Below are 19,988 nucleotides of genomic sequence, written 5' to 3'. Positions count from 1 at the left end.
TCACCATGCTGTTCTGGTTAAAATCCTTTCAGGATTCCCTGTTGCTTACAGGTTCCAAGTTCAGATCCCACAGTCTGGTTCCAAATAAATACCCTTTTTTTGAACATCACCTTTTGGTTCTCCCTTCACCCTTTGCCAGGAATACTCTCTTCCACTTTCCTTTTTTCTTTCACCTTTTCCTTCTACAGTTGCCTTATTACAGATCCTGAAAGATGCAGCTAGTGTTATCTGCTCTTTTGAGCTTTCAGTGACTGCTCCACTGAGGGAATGCATCTTTCCATTGTGTTCCTATAATAGTTTTAATTATTATTTTAATCCCTTTAAATTCTTGTTCTTTAGACTCTGAGCTTTTTTGGGCTAGGAATTGTCTTAATCTTATCTTTTTTTTTCTCACCATCTGTCAGTCTGCTTCATCCCTCTTTATCTTCCCTTTCCCTATTTTTTCTTTCTTTTTTCAACAAATATTTATAGAGAATCTACTAAATGCTTCCTTTGTTCAAGGAACTAACTCTGTTTATTGAATGGATGGGAAGAAATACGAGATCTGGGAAGACATTACTATTATTAGTCTGTTGTTTTAACCTTTTTCAGCATGAAGATAATAGCTCTTGCCATCTAATGTAGGAACAGCCTATCAATTTCACAAACTAGTGTGGAATGTTTGGGTAGAAGTATTAAGGGAAAACACAAATAATAGTTATTTTAGTGTTGTGTATTTGGACTCCAATCATATTCATCATTGCAATCTGTCCTTGGCTTTGCTCTGTCAGCCAGAGACATGACCTTTGACTGTTGCTTGCAGCCATGGAAAAAAACCACATGCATATTTATTTGCCTATCCAGAATAACAGCTAATAGAGCCAGATAGGGGAGTAATTTTGTTATTGCTTGTCATTGGAGTTGGCATCTGGTAAAAGTAGGTGTATGTTTGGAGTAGTATTTAGATGAAAATGTATTGTTTCTAAAATTCTTTACTGAACAATAATAGATAGTTTTTATAGAGCAAGTACCCTCTAACAACTTAATGGTCCTATGAGGTAAATGGTAGTATTCCCATTGATGGACAAAGAAACAAAAGCTCAGAGATAGCAAGTGACTTGCCTGAAGTTACATAGCTAGTTAAGCAGCAAAATTAAGATTCAAGCTTAGGCCTTTCTGATTGAGACCATGCCCATTTCCTTATGCCGCTGTTCTTCCCTTGAATCCTCATTCTCAGAATCATCTCCAAGATGGAGTGAATTTACCATGGTAATTGGAATTTGAGATATCAAATTACTGAATTATTTGATCTTTAGCAAGTTATTTAATCTTTCTTACCCCATTTTCTCACATGAATAATGTCTGCCTCCCAGGATTATAATGAGGACTAAATGAGGTAATGTATGTGAAAAGATATTGTGAACCATAAAGCCCTATGCTAATGTTTGGTGGTATATTATTAATGCTGTCATTATTACATGCTTTAACATATTAATTTTACTTCCCAAATATTTCTTTCCAATTGTCCTTTTAAACTTAGATGTTTGGCAGCTTTTAAAGTACCATAGTGACTGTGTTTCATTAATAAGAAAAGTTATTTCTTTAGGTGTAAAAAATTCAGATAGTCTTAAGGTAAAAGACTTTAGAACAATAGAGTTTTAACTGTTTGAAGAACTAAGTATGCTTAACTATTTAAAACTTTCTTTCTTCTAGTTCCTTCTACACCACAAATTCTTACTGTGTTTTCTCTTTGAATTATTATCTAAATAAAGGTTGAAAGTTTATGATGGCTTATTTCCAGTAATTGATATTAATGGCTGTCTTCAGTACATTTGGTCAGAACTTTATTTTTCAACCAAACACTGTAAGCCACTGGAGAACTCTAGTTCTTTTGTGAATGCAGCTGGAGCTTGTGTTTTAATGAGGTTTTTAGCTAGATTGTATCAATTACTTCCATACACATATTGCTTTTTACATAAGGAAGATAGCTGTTCCCTTTTCTTGAAATCCTTGAGTAGTTTAAACCCTTGACAAAAAAAGGTGCTGTTTCTTTTCTACTACTAAAAATTGAAGAGATTCAGAGTGCTTCATTGTAGTGAGTCAGTGATGCGCTACAGAATTGCACTAAACTTCAAAATGTGCTTTGTCTGACTGATATAAATGATTCTTAATAGCTTCTACTGAAATGGTAGATCTTACAATAAAAAGTTATGGAACAGTCTTGAATGTACAATATAGGGTACCAACTATGGTGAACATCTGAAATGTTTTTGTTATGAAATCATTCTTTGGTGATTTATGATTTTTTTTTGTTAGTACTTGTAGTAGTAATATATATTTTCCCTTTATGATAACCAACTTTGTGGTATGGCTCAGTTTGGTTCCAAAACATTAATGTTTTTTTTCCAAACTGTTATATTAGCCAGAAAGTGAGATAATGTATCTTGTAAATGGCCTCTTTTTTAAAAAATAGTATTTTCTTCTTCATTCATGCATTCATTTAGACAATAGTTACATTATTTTCAGTTGTACAACATAGTGATTCAGCTTCTCTATCCATTATGCCATGCTTATCACAAGTTATAGCTATCATCTGTCATCATACAGTGCTATTAAAATATCATTTATAATATTCCTTATAACTGGAAGCCTATATCTTCCATTCCCTTTCACACATTTTGCCCATGCCTCCACACACCTCCTCTCCCTTCAGGCAACCGTCCATTTGTTCTCTGTATTTATAGGGTCTGATTCTGCTTTTTGTTTGTTTATTCATTTGTTTCTTAGATTCTGTGTATAAGTGAAATCATGTGGTATTTCTCTTTATCTCACTGATTTCACTTAGCATAATGCCCTCTAGGCTCATCCATGTTATTGCAAATTGTGTGATCTCATCCTTTTTTATGGCTTTGTAATATTCCATAGAATTACTGCCTTTATTTTCTCCTAGGAGTTTTATGGTTTCAGGTCTCAATGAATGGCCTCTTTTTAAACTAGCTAACTTATTGCTTTAAATGAAAAATGTGTGCTATTCCTCCTCATAAACACTGTGTGGCTTTGGAGTTAGATTTGGTTTCAGATTGCAACAATAGAAAAAAGGATGTTAAAGCATTGGACAATAAGTTAACATATTGGCATGTCAGTATGTCTTTTCTATGCCAATGATGCTTCTTTCTCAGTGCAGTTTAGAAAATGAGATGAGCTAATGTATGAACATAGCTCCTAAATAACAGTGCTAAATGAATAATATTTTAATAGTTGCTCATTTATGGAAATATGCATATAAAAATTTAAGTGCTTGAGTTTTTTTCTTAAAGATTTTATTTATTTATTTGAGGGAGAGAACATAAGCAGGGAGAGTGACAGAGGCAGGGGGAGAAGCAAGCTCTCCACCCATCAGGGAACCTGACATGGAACTCGATCTGAGGACCCTGGGACCATGATCTGAGCCAAAGGCAGATGTCCAACCGACTGAACCACCCAGATGCCCCTAAGTGCTTGATTTAAAAAATATATCTCTTCCACATAATAAAAATTTTAGTATAAGTTGTATTCTTTTAACAAATATCCAATGGTATAATAGTATAAACGTTATAATTTTTAATACGAGGATAAGCGTCTTTTGTTAAACTTTTTTATACAGTGATGTCATGCATTGAACTATTTGTGTAATGTTCATATATTTTCATATATATATGTATTTTTTCTACATTCTAAGTGATATAGGCCTGTGTTTTTATAGGTTTGCCTGAGTCCATCATTGCAGCTGCATGTTCAAGAAGTGGCCAGAGGGTTCTGCATGTTGATTCGTAAGTTTATCAGTGGTAGCATTTAATAGTTTGTAAATATCTGTATACAAAATTGCAATTTCAATACACACAAGTCTATATATGTCATGTATAAACTGAGAAAAATGTATTTTCACTGAAAATATGTGAAATATATAAAATACAAGTTTTACATTTGTACTCTGTGAAATAGTGATGTTTTAAGAATTAACTAAACATAGCATAATTTTTTTCTCATTAGTGACTTTTTTTTTATAAATTTATTTATTTATTTTTTTATTTTATGATAGTCACAGAGAGAGAGAGAGAGAGGCAGAGACACAGGCAGAGGGAGAAGCAGGCTCCATGCACCGGGAGCCCGATGTGGGATTCGATCCCGGGTCTCCAGGATCGCGCCCTGGGCCAAAGGCAGGCGCCAAACCGCTGCGCCACCCAGGGATCCCTTTTTTTTTTTTTTATAAATTTATTTTATTTTTTTTTAATTTTATGATAGTCAGAGAGAGAGAGAGAGGCAGAGACACAGGCAGAGGGAGAAGTGACTTTGTTTTTTAAGTGATAATTATCCAAGAAACTTGGAAACTTCACACTTGCTTTCTTACATAAGTGCGAGGGTGTACACAATCTGTATGTGTTATTGTATTTTGGGCTTCATAATTTTCTATGTTATTCAAGTATATTTGACCTACAACATTATCTTAGTTTCAGGTGTATGACATAATGATTGGAAACTTTTATGCATTGGGAAGTATCCCCACAATAAGTCTAGTTACTATCTGTTACCAAAATTAAGACCTTATATTTTCTTGTGATGGGAACTTTTAAGATTTACTTTCTTAGTCTTTGAAATTTGCAATACAGCATTACTGATTATAGTCATCATGCTGTACATTACATCCCCATGACTTATTTTATAATTGGAAGTTTGTGCCTCTTGATTCCCTATTTTACACCCCTCCCCAAACTTCCACCCCTCAGCAACCAATAATCTTTTTTCTTGCCTAATTCCTCTGGCTAGGACTTCAATACTATGTTGAATAAAAGTGGCAATAGTGAACATTCTTGTCTTGTTCTTGATGTTAAAGGACAAGATTTTAGGTTTTCACCTGAGTATGATTTTTGCTGTGGGCTTGTCACATAAGACCTTTGTTGTTTTGAGGTATATTCCGTATGTATCCAACTTGTTGGGAGTTCTGTAATCATAAATGGAGGTTGATTTCACCAAATAATTTTTCTACATCTTTTGAGATGTTTATATTTTTATGCTTCATAATGTTAATACGTGTATCATTTTAATTGATTTGTGGATGTTGAACCATCCTTATACTTCTGGAAGTCCCACTTGATCATGGTATACTACCATGTTAATGTATTGTTGAATTTGGTTTGCTCTTATTTTGTTGAGGATTTTTGTGTCTATGTTCATCAGGAATACTGGTCCATAATTTCTTTTTTCTTCTCTCTTCTCTTTTCTTTGCTTCTCATGGTAGATCCTTGACTGATTTTGGTATAAGGGTGATTGTGATCTCATAAAATGAGTTTGGCAGCTTTCTCCTATTTAAGTTTTTGGAAGAGTTGGAGAATGATAGGTGTTCTCTTTGAATTTTGGTAGGATTCATCTGTGAAGTCATCTGTTTTGGGGGTTTTGTTTGTTGGGAGTTTTTTTTATTTTAATCTGATTCAATCTCTTTATTAGAAATTGATTTGTTCAAGGGATGTCTGGGTGGCTCAGTGGTTGAATGTCTGCCTTTGGCTCAGGGCGTGATCCCGGAACCTGGGGATCCAGTCCTGCATTGGGGCTCCCTGAGAAGATGCTGCTTCTCCCTCTGCCTGTGTCTGCCTCTCTCTCTATAGCTCATGAATAAATAAATAAAATCTTAAAAAGAAAGAAATTGGCCTATTCAGATTTTCTATTTATTTATGGTTCAGTTTTGGAAGATTGTAAGTTTCTAGGAATTTATCCATTTATTCTCTGTTGTCCAATATCTTAATTTTTATAGCAGTTTCATATATGTAGTATGTAATTTTTCTTAGTAGTTTCTTATCCGTTTTATTTCTGTGGTATATAGGTGTAACTTCTCTTCCACTCCTGATTTAATTTATTTGAGCTTACTTTTTTCCTTAGTGAATCTTGCTAAATGTTTGTCAGTTTTGTTTATCTTTTTAAAGAACCTGCTCTTTGTTTCACTTCTCTTTTCTGTTGTCCTTTTAGTTTCTATTTCATTTATTTCTGCTCTGATCTTTTTATTTTTTAAAAAGATTTTATTTATTTATTCATGAGAGACACAGAGAGAGGCAGAGACATAGGCAGAGGGAGAAGCAGGCTCCCTGCGGGGAGCACAATTTGGGACTCAATCCTAAAGCTCTGGGATTTTGTCCTGAGCTGAAGGCAGATGTTCAACCGCTGAGCCACCCAGGCATCCCCCTGCTTTGATCTTTATTATTTTCGTCTTTCTACTAACTTTGAGCTTTGCTTTTTTTTTTTTTTTCTAGTTCTTTTAGTTGCAATGTTAGATTGTTCGAGATTTTTCTTGTTCCTTTAGGTAGGCCTATATCTGTATAAATTTTTTTCATAGAACAGCTTGCTACAACCCATAGATTTTGGTATATTTCTATTTTCATGTGTCTCAATGTATTCTTTTTTTTTTTTTTTACTATTTTTAAAATTTAAATTCAATTTAATTAACATGTAGTGTATTATTAGTTTCAGAGGTAGAATTTAATGATTCATCAGTTGCATAACACCCAAGTGCTCATTCCATCAAGTGCCATTCTTAATGCTCATCACCCAGTTACCCCATCCCCACACCCATCTCCCCTCCAGCAACCCTCTCTTTGTTTCCTATAGTTAAGAGTCTCTTATGGCTTGTCTCCGTCTCTGTTTTCTTCCTATTTTTCTTTCCCTTCTCCTGTATTTATCTGTTTTGTTTCTTAAATTCCACATTTGAGTGAAATCCCATGATATTTGTCTTTCTCAGACTTACTTGGTTGAGTAAAATACCCTCTAGTTATATCCACATCATTGCAAATGGCAAGATTCATTCTTTTTGATGGCTGAGTAATACTGCCATTGTATATACGTACCACCTGTTAATTATCCATTCATCTATTGATGGACATTTGGTCTCTTTCCATATATTGGCCACTGTGGTGAACAATGCTGTCATAAACGTTGGGGTGCATGTGTGCCTTCAAATAACTGTTTGTATCCTTTGGATAAATACCTAATAGTGTAGTTGCTGGGTTGTAGGGTAGTTCTAGTTTTAACTTTAGTATGGAGAGTAACTTCCATACTCTGCTCTTCCAGAATCGCTGCACCAGTTCACATTCCCACCAACAGTGTAAGATGGTTCCCCTTTTTCTGGATCCTCTCCAACATTTGTTGTTCCCTGAGTTGTAAATTTTAGCCATTCTGACTGATATAAGATGGTATCCAATTATGGTTTTTTTTTTCTGCATAATCTCCTTTTATATCATGTCAGTATTAGATGCTAAAGGCAGGCAAAATGCAACGTTTTTTTTAAACAATTTATTATTTATTGGTGTTCAATTTGCCAACATACAGAATAACACCCAGTGATCATCCCGTCAAGTGCCCCCCTCAGTGCCCGTCACCCATTCACCCCCATTCCTCGCTCTCCTCCCCTTGCATGACCAATAGTTTGTTTTCCAGAGTTAGGAGTCTTTATGTTCTGTCTCCCTATCTGATATTTCCCACACATTTCTTCTCCCTTCCCGTATATTCCCTTTCACTATTATTTATATTCCCCAAATGAATGAGAACATACACTGTTTGTCCTTCTCCAATTGACTTACTTCACTCAGCATAATACCCTCCAGTTCCATCCACGTTGAAGCAAATGGTGGGTATTTGTCATTTCTAATGGCTGAGTAATATTCCATTTTATACAGAGACCACAACTTCTTTATCCATTCATCTTTCGATGGACACCGAGGCTCCTTCCACAGTTTGGCTGTTGTGGACATTGCTGCTAGAAACACTGGGGTGCAGGTGTCCCGGCGTTTCATTGCATCTGAATCTTTGGGGAAAATCCCCAACAGTGCAATTGCTGGGTCGTAGGGCAGGTCTATTTTTAACTCTTTGAGGAACCTCCACACAGTTTTCCAGAGTGGCTGCACCAGTTCACATTCCCACCAACAGTGGAAGAGGGTTCCCTTTTCTCCACATCCTCTCCAACATTTGTTGTTTCCTGCCTTGTTAATTTTCCCCATTCTCACTGGTGTGAGGTGGTATCTCATTGTGGTTTTGATTTGTATTTCCCTGATGGCAAGTGATGCAGAGCATTTTCTCATGTGCATGTTGGCCATGTCTATGTCTTCCTCTGTGAGATTTCTCTTCATGTCTTTTGCCCATTTCATGATTGGATTGTTTGTTTCTTTGGTGTTGAGTTTAATAAGTTCTTTATAGATCTTGGAAACTAGCCCTTTCTCTGATATGTCACTTGCAAATATCTTCTCCCATTCTGTAGGTTGTCTTTTAGTTTTGTTGACTGTAGCCTTTGCTGTGCAAAAGCTTCTTATCTTGATGAAGTCCCAATAGTTCATTTTTGCTTTTGTTTCTTTTGCCTTCATGGATGTATCTTGCAAGAAGTTACTGTAGCTGAGTTCAAAATGGGTGTTGCCTGTGTTTTCCTCTAGGATTTTAGATTTTTTTTTTTTGTATTTATTTATGATAGTCACAGAGAGAGAGAGAGAGGCAGCGACACAGGCAGAGGGAGAAGCAGGCTCCATGCACCGGGAGCCCGACGTGGGATTCGATCCCGGGTCTCCAGTATCGCGCCCTGGGCCAAAGGCAGGAGCTAAACCGCTGCGCCACCCAGGGATCCCTCCTCTAGGATTTTAATGGAATTTGTCTCACATTTAGATCTTTCATCCATTTTGAGTTTATCTTTGTGTATGGTGAAAGAGAGTGGTCTAGTTTCAGTCTTCTGCATGGGGATGTCCACTTTTCCCAGCACCATTTATTGAAGAGACTGTCTTTCTTCCAATGGATAGTCTTTCCTTCTTCATCGAATATTAGTTGACCATAAAGTTCAGGGTCCACTTCTGGGTTCCCTATTCTGTTCCATTGATCTATGTGTCTGTTTTCGTGCCAGTACCACACTGTCTTGATGACCACAGCTTTGTAGTACAACCTGAAATTTGGCATTGTGATGCCCCCAGATATGGTTCAGACCTGATTTGTGACCCAGTATGTGGTCTATTCTGGAGAAAGTTCTATGTGCACTTGAGAAGAATGTGTATTCAGTTGAGTTTGGATGTAAAGTTCTATAGGTATCTGTGAAATCCATCTGGTCCAGTGTATCATTTAAAGCTCTCGTTTCTTTGGAGATGTTGTGCGTAGACGACCTATCGAGTATAGAAAGAGCTAGGCTGAAGTCACCACGTATAAGTGTATTATTATCTAAGTATTTCTTCACTTTTGTTATTAATTGATTTACATATTTGGCAGCTCCCACATTCGGGGCATATATATTGATGATTGTTAAGTCCCCTTGTTGGATAGATTCTTTAAATATGATATAGTATGATATAGATTCTTTAAATATGATATATATACCTCTTCATCTCTCACTACAGTCTTTGTGGTAAATTTTAGTTTATCTGATAGAAGGATGACTACCCCTGCTTCTTTTGAGGACCATTTGAATGGTAAATGGTTCTCCAACCTTTTATATTCAGGCTGTAGGTGTCCTTTTGTCTAAAATGAGTCTCTTGTAGACAGCAAATAGATGGGTCCTGCTTTTTTATCCAGTCTGACACCCTGTGCCTTTGATGGGGTCATTAAGCCCATTCACGTTCAGAGTTACTATTGAGAGATATGAGTCTAGTGTCATCATGATATCTATTCAGTCCTTGTTTTTGTGGATTGTTCCACTGAACTTCTTATTAAAGGGGAATTTTAAGAGTCCCCCTTAAAATTTCTTGCAGAGCTGGTTTGGAGGTCACATATTCTTTCAGTTCCTGCCTGTCTTGGAAGCTCTTTATCTCTCCTTCCATTTTGTATGAAAACCTTGCTGGGTAAAGTATTCTTGGTTGCATGTTCTTCTCATTTCAGACCCTGAATATATCCTGCCATCCCTTTCTGGCCTGCCAGGTCTCTGTGGAGAGGTCTGCTGTTACCCTAATACTCCTCCCCATAAAAGTCAGGGATTTCTTGTCTCTTGCTGCTTTAAGGATCTTCTCCTTATCTTTGGAATTTGCAAGCTTCACTATTAAATGTCGAGGTGTTGAACGGTTTTTATTGATTTTAGGGGGGATCTCTCTATTTCCTGGATCTGAATGCCTGTTTTCCTTCCCAGATTCGGAAAGTTTTCAGCTAGGATTTGTTCAAATACATATTCTGGCCCTCTGTCCCTTTCGGTACCCTTGGGAACCCCAATTAAACGTAGGTTTTTCTTCCTCAGGCTGTCGTTTATTTTCCTTCATCTGTCTTCATGGTCTTTTAATTGTCCGTCTCTTTTTTCCTCAGTTTCCCTCTTTGCCATCAACTTGTCTTCTATGTCACTCACTTGTTTTTCCACCTCGTTAACCCTCGTCGTTAGGACTTCTAGGTTGGATTGCATCTCATTCAATTAATTTTTAATTTCTGCCTGATTGGATCTAAATTCTGCAGGCATGAAGTCTCTTGAGTCCTTTATGCTTTTTTCTAGAGCCACCAGTAGCTGTATAATAGTGCTTCTGAATTGGCTTTCTGACATTGAATTTTAATCCATATTTTGTAACTCTGTGGGTGAGAGGACTGTTTCTGATCGTTTCTTTTGAGGTGAGGTTTCCTTCTAGTCATTTTGCTCAATGCAGAGTGGCCTAAAACAAGTTGTATTTGGGAAAAGGAGGAAAAGAGAGGAGAGAAAGAAGGAAGGAAAAGAAAAAGAAAAAAGATAATAGGAAGGAAAAAATAAAAAAAAGAAAAAAGAAAGAAAGGAAAAAAAGGGGTGGGAGAAGCAAACAAATCAAAAAGCAAAACAAAAACACGGGGGAGTATCTTCTGATTCTGTATACTTTAAGTCCCTTGACTTCCCCTGGAACTGGTCTGTCTAGCTGGTCTTTTGGGCAGGGGCCTGTTGTGCTGATTTTCAGGTGTTAGCACTTGGGGGAGCTGTTCTGCCCCCCTGCCTGGTGCTGGGCTCAGTGGGGCTTGTTTACCCCATGAGGTCGCAGGAGGAACAACCACAGTGGCTCGGCCAGTTCTGGGGCCCTGGATTCAGCTCCCGCAGTAACTATGGAGTTCTCTGTCTGCAGGGCCTGGATACTCCGGCGGCGGGGCTGCTGATCTGCTCAGCTTGGGGCAGGAGTGTCCTTGCTGTCCTGTGCCCTCCCGGTCTCTGCCTGTCCCGGGCTGGGAGTGGGGGGTCCCGGGGGAGGTCGGATCCTGGGCTGTGTCCCGGAGCCCTGTGCTCCAGGGCCTGCGCTCTGGTCAGTCCGTGCAGCCACCTCTGTGACTCCGGGGAGCCACCGCCCGAGCCCCTTGGAGCTGCTCCCTGAGCGGTGCAGCCGCCTCCACATGCAGCCTCTTCCTCTGCCTGAGCCGCCTCTGAGCTGCTCCCGGGACACCCAGCCCCCTCTTGGGGAGCTGCAGCCCGAGCCCCTAGGAGCTGCTCTTGGGTCAATGGGTGCATGCCCTGCAGCCCTTTCAGGAGCTTGGTGCACTTTCCCTGGGGAGCAGGTGTCTGTTAGTGTCCCAGGCAGCCTGAGGGCATCCCCGCCCTCCTGGGGTCCTGCTCTAACTCCTTGTGAGGGCCTTTCAGCCTGGGAAGATTGGTGAAGCCCCTGCTTCTCTGGGACAGTGCTTTCCTGTCCTGGGGGCACTCACCCCGGCCTTAGCCTGGCTCCTTGCAGGGCCTCTCCCCCTTGGATGCCTTTTGTTTCTTTATCCACGCCACCCCCCCCCCCCCATCTTCCTTCCTTGATAGAAGTGCGACCTCTTCTCTGTAGCATTCCAGCTGTTCTCTCTTTAAATCTCAGTCCGAATTCGTAGATTTTCAGGATGATTTGAAGGTTATCTAGGTAATTTGGTGGGGACAGGTGATTTGGGGACCCTACTCTTCTGCCATCTTGCCCCTCCTCCCCTCATTGTGGTTTTGATTTGTATTTCTCTGATGCTGAATGATGTTGAGCATGTTTTTCATGTGTCTGTTGTTCATTTATATGTCTTCTTTGGAGAAGTATCTGTTCATGTCTTTTGCCCATTTCTTGACTGGCTTGTTATTTGGATGTTGAGTTTGATAACTTCTTTACAGATCTTGGATACTAGCCCTGTATCTGATAAGACAGTTGCAAATATCTTCTCCCATTCTGTAGGTTGCCTTTTAGTTTTGTTGATTGTTTCTTTTGCTGTGCAAAAGTTTTTATCTTGATGAAGTCCCAATAGTTCATTTTTGCTTTTGTTTCCCTTGCTTTTGAAGACCTTTCTAGCAAGAAGTTGCTGTGGCCAAGGTCAAAGAGGTTGATGCCTGTTTTCTCCACTAGGATTTTGATGGTTTCCTATCTTAAATTTAGCTCTTTCATCCATTTTGAGTTTGTTTTTGTGTATATTGTAAGAAAGTGGCCCAGTTTCTTTCTTTTGCATGTGGCTATCCAATTTTCCCAGCACTATTTCTCGAAGAGACTTTTTTTTTTCCATTGGACATTCTTTGTTGAAGATATTTGACCATATAGTTTTGGGTCCATGTCTGGGTTCTTTATTCTGTTCCAATGTGTTTTGTGCCAATACCATACTGTCTTAATGATTATAGCTTTCTTTGTAATAGAGGTTGAAGTCCAGCATTGTGATACTGCCATCTTTGGTTTTCGTTTTCAACATTCCTTTGGCTGTTTGAGGTCTTTTCTGGTTCCATGTAAATTTTAGAGTTGTTCCAGCTCTGTGAAAAATGTTGATGGTATTTTGATAGGGATTGAATTGATGTGTAGATTGCTTTGTGTAGCATAGACATTTTAACAATATATGTTCTTCCAGTCCATGAGTATGGGATGTTTTTCTATTTCTTTATGTCTTCCTCAATGTCTTCCATAAGTGTTCCATAGTTTTTGGCTTACAGATCCTTTGCCTTTTTGGTTAGGTTCATTCCTAGGTATCTTAAGTTTTGTGTTGCAATTGTAAATGGGATTGATTCCTAGATTTATTTTTCTGCTGCCTCTCAGTGTATTCTTTTTTAAAGATTTTATTTTTTTTAAAGTAACCTCTACACTCAATGTGGAATTTGAACCCAGAACCCTGAGGCCAATTGTCATATGCTTCACCACCTGAGCCAGCCAGGTGCCTCATGTCTCAGTGTATTTTTTGACATCCTCATTGACCCATTGGTTGTTCAGTATTATGTTGTTTAATCTTCACATATTCGTGAATTTTTTTCCAGCTTTCTTCTTGTAATTCATAGTTTTATATTATTGTGGCTGGAAAAGATGTTTGATATAATTTTAGTCTTAAATTTATTGAGACTTGTGGCTTAATATGTGATCTGTTTTGCAAAACATTCCACATGCACTTGAGAATTGCTGCTTTGGAATGAATGCATGTTCTATATATGTCATTTAAGTCCACTTTGTCTAATGTGTTAGAGAAGGCCAATGTTTCCTTCTTGATTTTTTGTGTGGATGATCTATCCATTGGTGTATGTGGGGTGTTAGTCCCTCACTATTATTGTATTGCTGCCATTATTTCCTTTAGGTCTGCTAATATTTGCTTTGTATCTTTTGGTGCTCTCATGGTGGGTGCGTATATAATTTCTTGCTGGATTGACACCTTTATCATTATGTAGTATCCCTCTTGGTCTTTTATTACATTCTTTGTTTTAAAGTCTATTTTTTAAAATAAGATGAAATCAGAGGGGGAGACAAATCATATGAGACTCTTAATCATAGGAAACAAACAGGGTTGCTGGAGGGGAATGGGTTGGGGGAATGGGGTAGCTGGGAGATAGACATTAAGGATGACACATGATGTAATGAGCACTGAGTATTCTATAAGATTGATGAGTTACTGACCTTTACTTCTGAAACTAATATATATTAATTAATTGAACTTAAATAAACAAGTAATAACAGGGCAAAAAAATAACAGATAAACCATAAGAGACTCTTAACTATAGGAAACAGAGTGTTGCTGGAGGGGAGGTGGTTGGGCAGATGGGCTAACTGGATGATGGGCATTAAGGAGGGCATGTGATGTAATGAGCACTGGGTGTTATATACAAGTGATGAATTACTGAACTCTGCATTTGAAACTAATGATACACTATATGTTAGCTAATTGAATTTAAATAAAAAAGTAAATTAAAAAATAAAATTGTGTGATATAAGTATAGCTATAGCATCATTTTGTTTCCATTTGCATGCAATATACTTTATTAATATAATTTATTAATTCACTTTCAGTCTTTGTCCTTGTGAAATGAGTCTGTTTTATGCAGTATGTAGATCATCTTGTGTTTTGTTTTGTTGTTGTTTAAATATTTTATTTATTTATTTGAAATAGAGCACAAGGGAGGGGAGGGGTTAGGGGAGAGGGAGAAGCAGACTCCCCAATGAGCAGGGAGCCCAATGTGGGGCTCAGTCCCAGGACCCTGAGATCATGACCAGAGCTGAAGGTAGACGCTTAATCGACTGAGCCACCTAGGCACCCATAGGTGGTTTTGTGCTTTTATCCATTCTTCAGGAACTCTGTGTCTTTTTTAAAGAGAATTTAGTCCATTTGTCTTTAAATAATTGTTGATTAGTAAGTAGTTATTGCTTAGTAGTATGTACATATTGAAAAGCACTGGACTTGTGAGATCCCTTTTTATTGCATGTCCCAGCATCAGGATAGGTAAGGTTTTGGCAAGATTGTGTCTCTGCCTCTCCTACTATCTGGTTGCAGTTTTTTTTTTTTTTAATTCATTGTTGTGGAGAAGCAGCTCATCTAGTTTTCAGATATATTTCGGAAGGAAATGATCCAAATGTAACTATACATTTGGTGTGTACTTGGGAAGAGATGAATTTGAGGATCTTCCTATGTTACCATCTTGCAGAAGTCCTCTACCTTCTATTATTTAGATAAAGGAAAAAACAGTGGCCTCCTGTAGGGGTGGGAAAAAATGTATATGAGATATTAAAGAATCAAGTGTTGCCCTAATTTTCACCTTTCCTTTTTTTAAAAAAAAAGTTTTATTTATTTATTCATGAGAGACGCAGGGACATAGGCAGAGGGGGAAGTGGGTTCTCTGCAGGGAGCCTGATGTGGGACTTGATCCCAGACTCCGGAATCATGCCCTGAGCCAAAGGCAGATGCTCAACCACTGAGAGCCACCCAGGCGTCCCTAGTTTTCTCCTTTCCATATTCTCTCATGTTAAAGAGATCTCAAGATGTCTGTGGCACTAACTTATGAGTGAAAGTAATTTTAATTTGCTTAACCTAATCTAGCATTCTACCTGTATACTATTAAGAGATGACGTGATATAATAATGATAGGTAACATTTATGGAATATTTGGTTGGTACTGTGTTAAGTAGTTTATAAATATTGTTATTTAATTCTTTATGCTTTTCTCTAAAAGAAGTATAATTTTTCCCCTTTGGGAGATAAGGAAACAAATTAAGAGAATTGAAATAGCTTGTCTAATGTCACATGTCTGTTAGGGGAAGAACCAGGATTTAAACCCAGGTCCATTTGAAAACAAAGCCTGTGCTTTTTCTCCAAGATAAGCTGTAGGATTGGAAAATAGATGCAAATACTGGACTTGATGGTCAAAAGACCTAATTCACATAGTGACTCTGACAATGATTAGTTATATCAAGTTGTTTTCATCAACTGTAAGATGTGGCTAGTGTACAACTTACCTTGAAGAGTCACTGCAGGGGCCCAGTAGGATATACATGGGGGTGGGAAAAAGATAATAAAATTAACTTTTCAACATGTAGAGTTTCAAGTTAATCAGGGATATTTAATGAATGGAGTTGTCCAGTAAGCTGATGATTCATCTGTAGTTTCAGCCCCAAAATAGCTGAGTTTGGGGCTTATCAGAGATGCTCAGATGGGATATAGCAATTTGTAAGCCATCAGCAGAGGAGTGATAGTTGAGTCAGTAAAGAATAGATGAGATCACAGTGACAAACAAGAATTAAGGGCTGTCTGTGTACATTACATACTCATCTACCTAGTTTGGTTGTCTAAAAATGGATTTGAGTGGGTAGACTAGTGTCAGTGACTAATAACTGTCAACATAGGAAGGTCTCTGTCTAGCCCTAATTACTGAGGACTCAGCCTGGAATATTTGATTCTGGGAGACTGATTTGACTGGCAAAGCAACTGAATGTAACCTTATGGGATGCTTTTAAAACCAAGTAAGGGCTGGTCTTCCTCTGTAACATTAGTATTGCATCTGCATACTCTACCACCAAGGCTCCACCCGTTTGATCTTGGAATGAGTGGATTGTGAAAGGAACTTGGCTTTCTTATATATCGGGTATGTGGAGATTTTAGTAAAGGAGAATTTGTGTAGGGAGTAAATCCAATATATTCTCTTGTTTGTTATTTGTCAACCAGGAAGGTTAAAACGTGTCATGATTCTTTATAGTATTCCAATCAATTTAAATGGAATAGATTCTCTTCTAATGTGCATAGTATATCGTACTCTTTAATAGCAGGTAAATCAATACTAGTAGACATACCACACTATTATTTTCCTACTTTTATCATATACAGAAAGATATTTGCACACATTAAAGTTGATAAATGCAATAAAATTGGTTGTATTTTAGGTCCTGGAAATGAATAGTCTCTCCAACTCTGGCATTAGAGTAGATATAGTCGTGAAATATTTTCCCATTTTTATTGTCCAGATGAATTGAAGAAGCAGAACAAAAATTTGACTTCATTCTGTCTAATGTCTGTAAACAGATTCATTGCCTTTACTTAGAATAAATTAGATTCTGGGATATTTATTATATGCTTACGTTTATAAATTTAAAGATTATAAAGGACAATGCATATAGTGGAAAGAGTAGACTTTGGGGTCTCATATGCCCTGGGCTTAAATCGAGGCCATTTCCTAGTTGAGTGAGTTAAGTAAGATGCTGAACTTCTTAATTGTTGTTGTTTTTTTCCTTCCTAATTGCAAAATGTGGATAATTATAGCATGAAATCTCTCAGGATTCTTGTGAACATTAAGTGGTAGTGAATGGAAAATGATCTATAATGTGTATTATCCTATTTTTATTCTTCCCATTAGTATGAATTAAGGCAACATTTTTCAAAATATGTTTTGTTGAACTCTAATCTCTTCAGTTGCTTTTTAAAAAAATGATCATTAGTTAACTAAATGTTTTCGTCTTGATGAGAACACACATGAACACGAAGGATTTATTAAAAAAGCTCCAATTAAGATGGTGGAAGAGTAGGGTCTTCAAGTCACCTGTTCCCACCAAATTTCCTAGATAACTTTCAAATCATCCTGAAAACCTATGAATTCGGCTTGAGATTTAAAGAGAGAACAGCTGGAATGCTACAGTGAGAAGAGTTCACGCTTCTATCACGGTAGAAAGATGGGGGGGGGGGAATAAAGAAACAAAAGGCATCCAAGGGGGAGGGGCCCTGCGAGGAGCCAGGCTAAGGCCAAGCAGTGAGTGCCCCCAGGACAGGAAAGCCCTGTCCCGGAGAAGCAGGAGCTTCACCAATCTTCCCAGATGGAAAGGCACTCACATAGAGCTCTGGCAGGATCCCAGGAGAGGCAAGGATGCCCTCAGGCTCCCAGGGGCACTAACAGAGGAACTGCGCCCCAGGGGAGAGCGCACCACACACTGTAGGCCGAGCTCCCTAATGGGCCAGAGGGCACTCCCAACAGGGCTCTGGGAACAACTCAGGCAGTGGCTCAGGCTGCAGCTCCTGGCAGAGTGGGCTGCGAGGGCCACAGGAGCGCGATTCCAGCAGCACAGGCCCCGGAGCCAAGGGCGCAGGGTGACACAGCTCAAGATCTGGCACTCCCCCCGGGACAGGCAGAGGACGGGAGGACACAGGACAGCAAGGATGCTCCTGCCAGTGGGCGGTCCCGAGCTGTGCAGATTGGTGGCCCCCACCCCCGTAGCATCCAGGCCCCTTCAGACTGGGAGCTGCAGTAGTTAATGCAGGAGCTGAGTCCAGAGTTGGAGAGCAGGCCTCCCCAACTGTGGTTGTTCTTCGGGGTGTCGCCTTGTACCTGGGTCTCAGCAGGGACCTCACAGGATAAACAGTTCCCACTGAGCCTTGCACCTGGCAGGTGGCTGGGCAGCTCCCCCAGGTGTACACACCTGATCATCACAGCTGGCCCCTTCCCCAGAAGACCAACTACGAGGACAGGGGAAAAGCAACTTCTTGACCAAGCAGCATCACAATGTTCCACGGGAAGTCGAGGAATTTATAGTATATAGAATCAGAGGATACTCTCCCTTGTTTTTTGTTTTCTGTTTGTCCCCCCCCCCATTTTTCTTTCTCTTTTTCTCCTTTTTCCAGTACAACTTGTTTTTGGCCACTCTGCCCTGAGCAAAATGAGTAGAAGGAAAAACTCACCACAAAAGAAAGAATCAGAAACAGTGCTCTCTCCCACAGAGTTACAAAATTTGGATTACAATTCAATGTCGGAAAGCCAATTCAGAAGCACAATTATAAAGCTACTGGTGGCTCTAGAAAAAAAGCATAAAGGATTCAAGAGACTTCATGACTGTAGAATTTAGAGCTAATCAAGCCGAAATTAAAAATCAATTAAATGAGATGCAATCCAAACTGGAGGTCCTAATGATGAGGGTTAACAGGATAGAAGAATGAATGAGTGACATAGAAGACAAGGTGATGGCAAGGAAGGAAATTGAGGAAAAATGAGAAGAACAATGAAAAGATCATGAGGAAAGGTAAAGGGAAATAAATGACAGCCTCAGAAGGAAAAACTCTACGTTTAATTGGGGTTCCCGACAGCGCCAAAAGGGAAAGAGGTCCAGAATATGTATTTGAACAAATCATAGCTGAGAACTTCCCTAACTTGGAGAGGAAAACAGGCATTCAGATCCAGGAGATAGAGAGAACCCCACTAAAATAAATAAAAATGGCTCAACACCTCAACAATTAATAGTGAAACTTGCAAATTCCAAAGATAAAGAGAAGATCCTTAAAGCAGCAAGAGACAAGAAATCCCTAATCTTTATGGGGAGAAGCATGAGGTTAACAGCAGACCTCTCCACAGAGACCTGGCAGGCCAGAAAGGGCTGGTAGGATATATTCAGAGTCCTAAATGAGAAGAACATGCAGCCAAGAATACTTTATCCAGCAAGGCTCTCATTCAGAATAGAAGGAGAGATAAAGAGCTTCCAAGATAGAAAAAAACTGAAAGAATATGTGACCACCAAACCAGCTCTGCAAGAAATATTAAGGGGGACTCCGTAAAAGAAAGAGGAAGTCCAAGGAAGCAATCCACAAAAACAGGGACTGAATAAATATTATGACGACACTGAATTCATATCTTTCAGTAGTAAGTCTGAACATGACTGGACTTAATGACCCCATCAAAAGGCGCAGGGTTTCAGACTGGATAAAAAAGGAAGACCCATCTATTTTCTGTCTACAAGAGACTCATTTTAGACAAAAGGACACCTTCAGCCTGTAGATAAAAGGTTGGAGAGCCATTTACCATTCAGATGGTCCTCAAAAGAAGCAGGGGTAGTCATCCTTCTATCAGATAAATTAAAGTTTATCCCAAAGACTGTAGTAAAAAATGAAGAGGGACACTATATCATACTTAAAGGATCTATCCAAAAGGAGGACCTAATTATCATGAATATTTATGCCCTGAATGTGGGAGCTGCCAAGAATATCAATTACTAACCAAAATTAAGACATACTGAGATAATAATACACTTATATTTGGTGACTTGAATATAGCGCTTTCTATAATCGACAGTTCTTCTAAGCACAACATCTCCAAAGAAACAAGAGGTTTAAATGATACACTGGGCCAGATGGATTTCACAGATATTTACAGAACTTTACATCCAAATGCAACTGAATACACGTTCTTCTCAAGTGCACATGAAACTTTCTTCAGAATAGACTACATACTGGGTCACAAATCAGGACTTATCCGATACCAAAAGATTCGGATAATCCCCTGCATATTTTCAGACCATAATGCTTTGAAACTAGAAGTAAATCACAAGAAGAAGTTTGGAAGGACTTCAAACACATGGAGGTTAAGGACCATCCTG

At 38.7% G+C, this 19,988-nt stretch overlaps 1 protein-coding gene across 6 annotated transcripts in view; it reads left to right on the top strand.

The window, feature by feature from the left end:
* The window catches only part of CHM (CHM Rab escort protein), a 248,577-nt gene that overhangs the window by 21,724 nt on the left and 206,865 nt on the right, over window positions 1-19,988 (top strand). For all 6 annotated transcript variants that reach the window (XM_041741201.1, XM_041741198.1, XM_041741202.1 and 3 more), the window contains one exon: window positions 3,722-3,788. In XM_041741201.1, coding sequence (XP_041597135.1) covers window positions 3,722-3,788 — 67 coding nt within the window. The remainder of the gene's footprint in view (window positions 1-3,721; window positions 3,789-19,988) is intronic.

This window comes from Vulpes lagopus, chromosome X (genome assembly GCF_018345385.1).
Source record: "Vulpes lagopus strain Blue_001 chromosome X, ASM1834538v1, whole genome shotgun sequence".
NCBI classification, from domain to species: domain Eukaryota; kingdom Metazoa; phylum Chordata; class Mammalia; order Carnivora; family Canidae; genus Vulpes; species Vulpes lagopus.
This window is presented reverse-complemented; position numbering and strand designations above follow the sequence as displayed.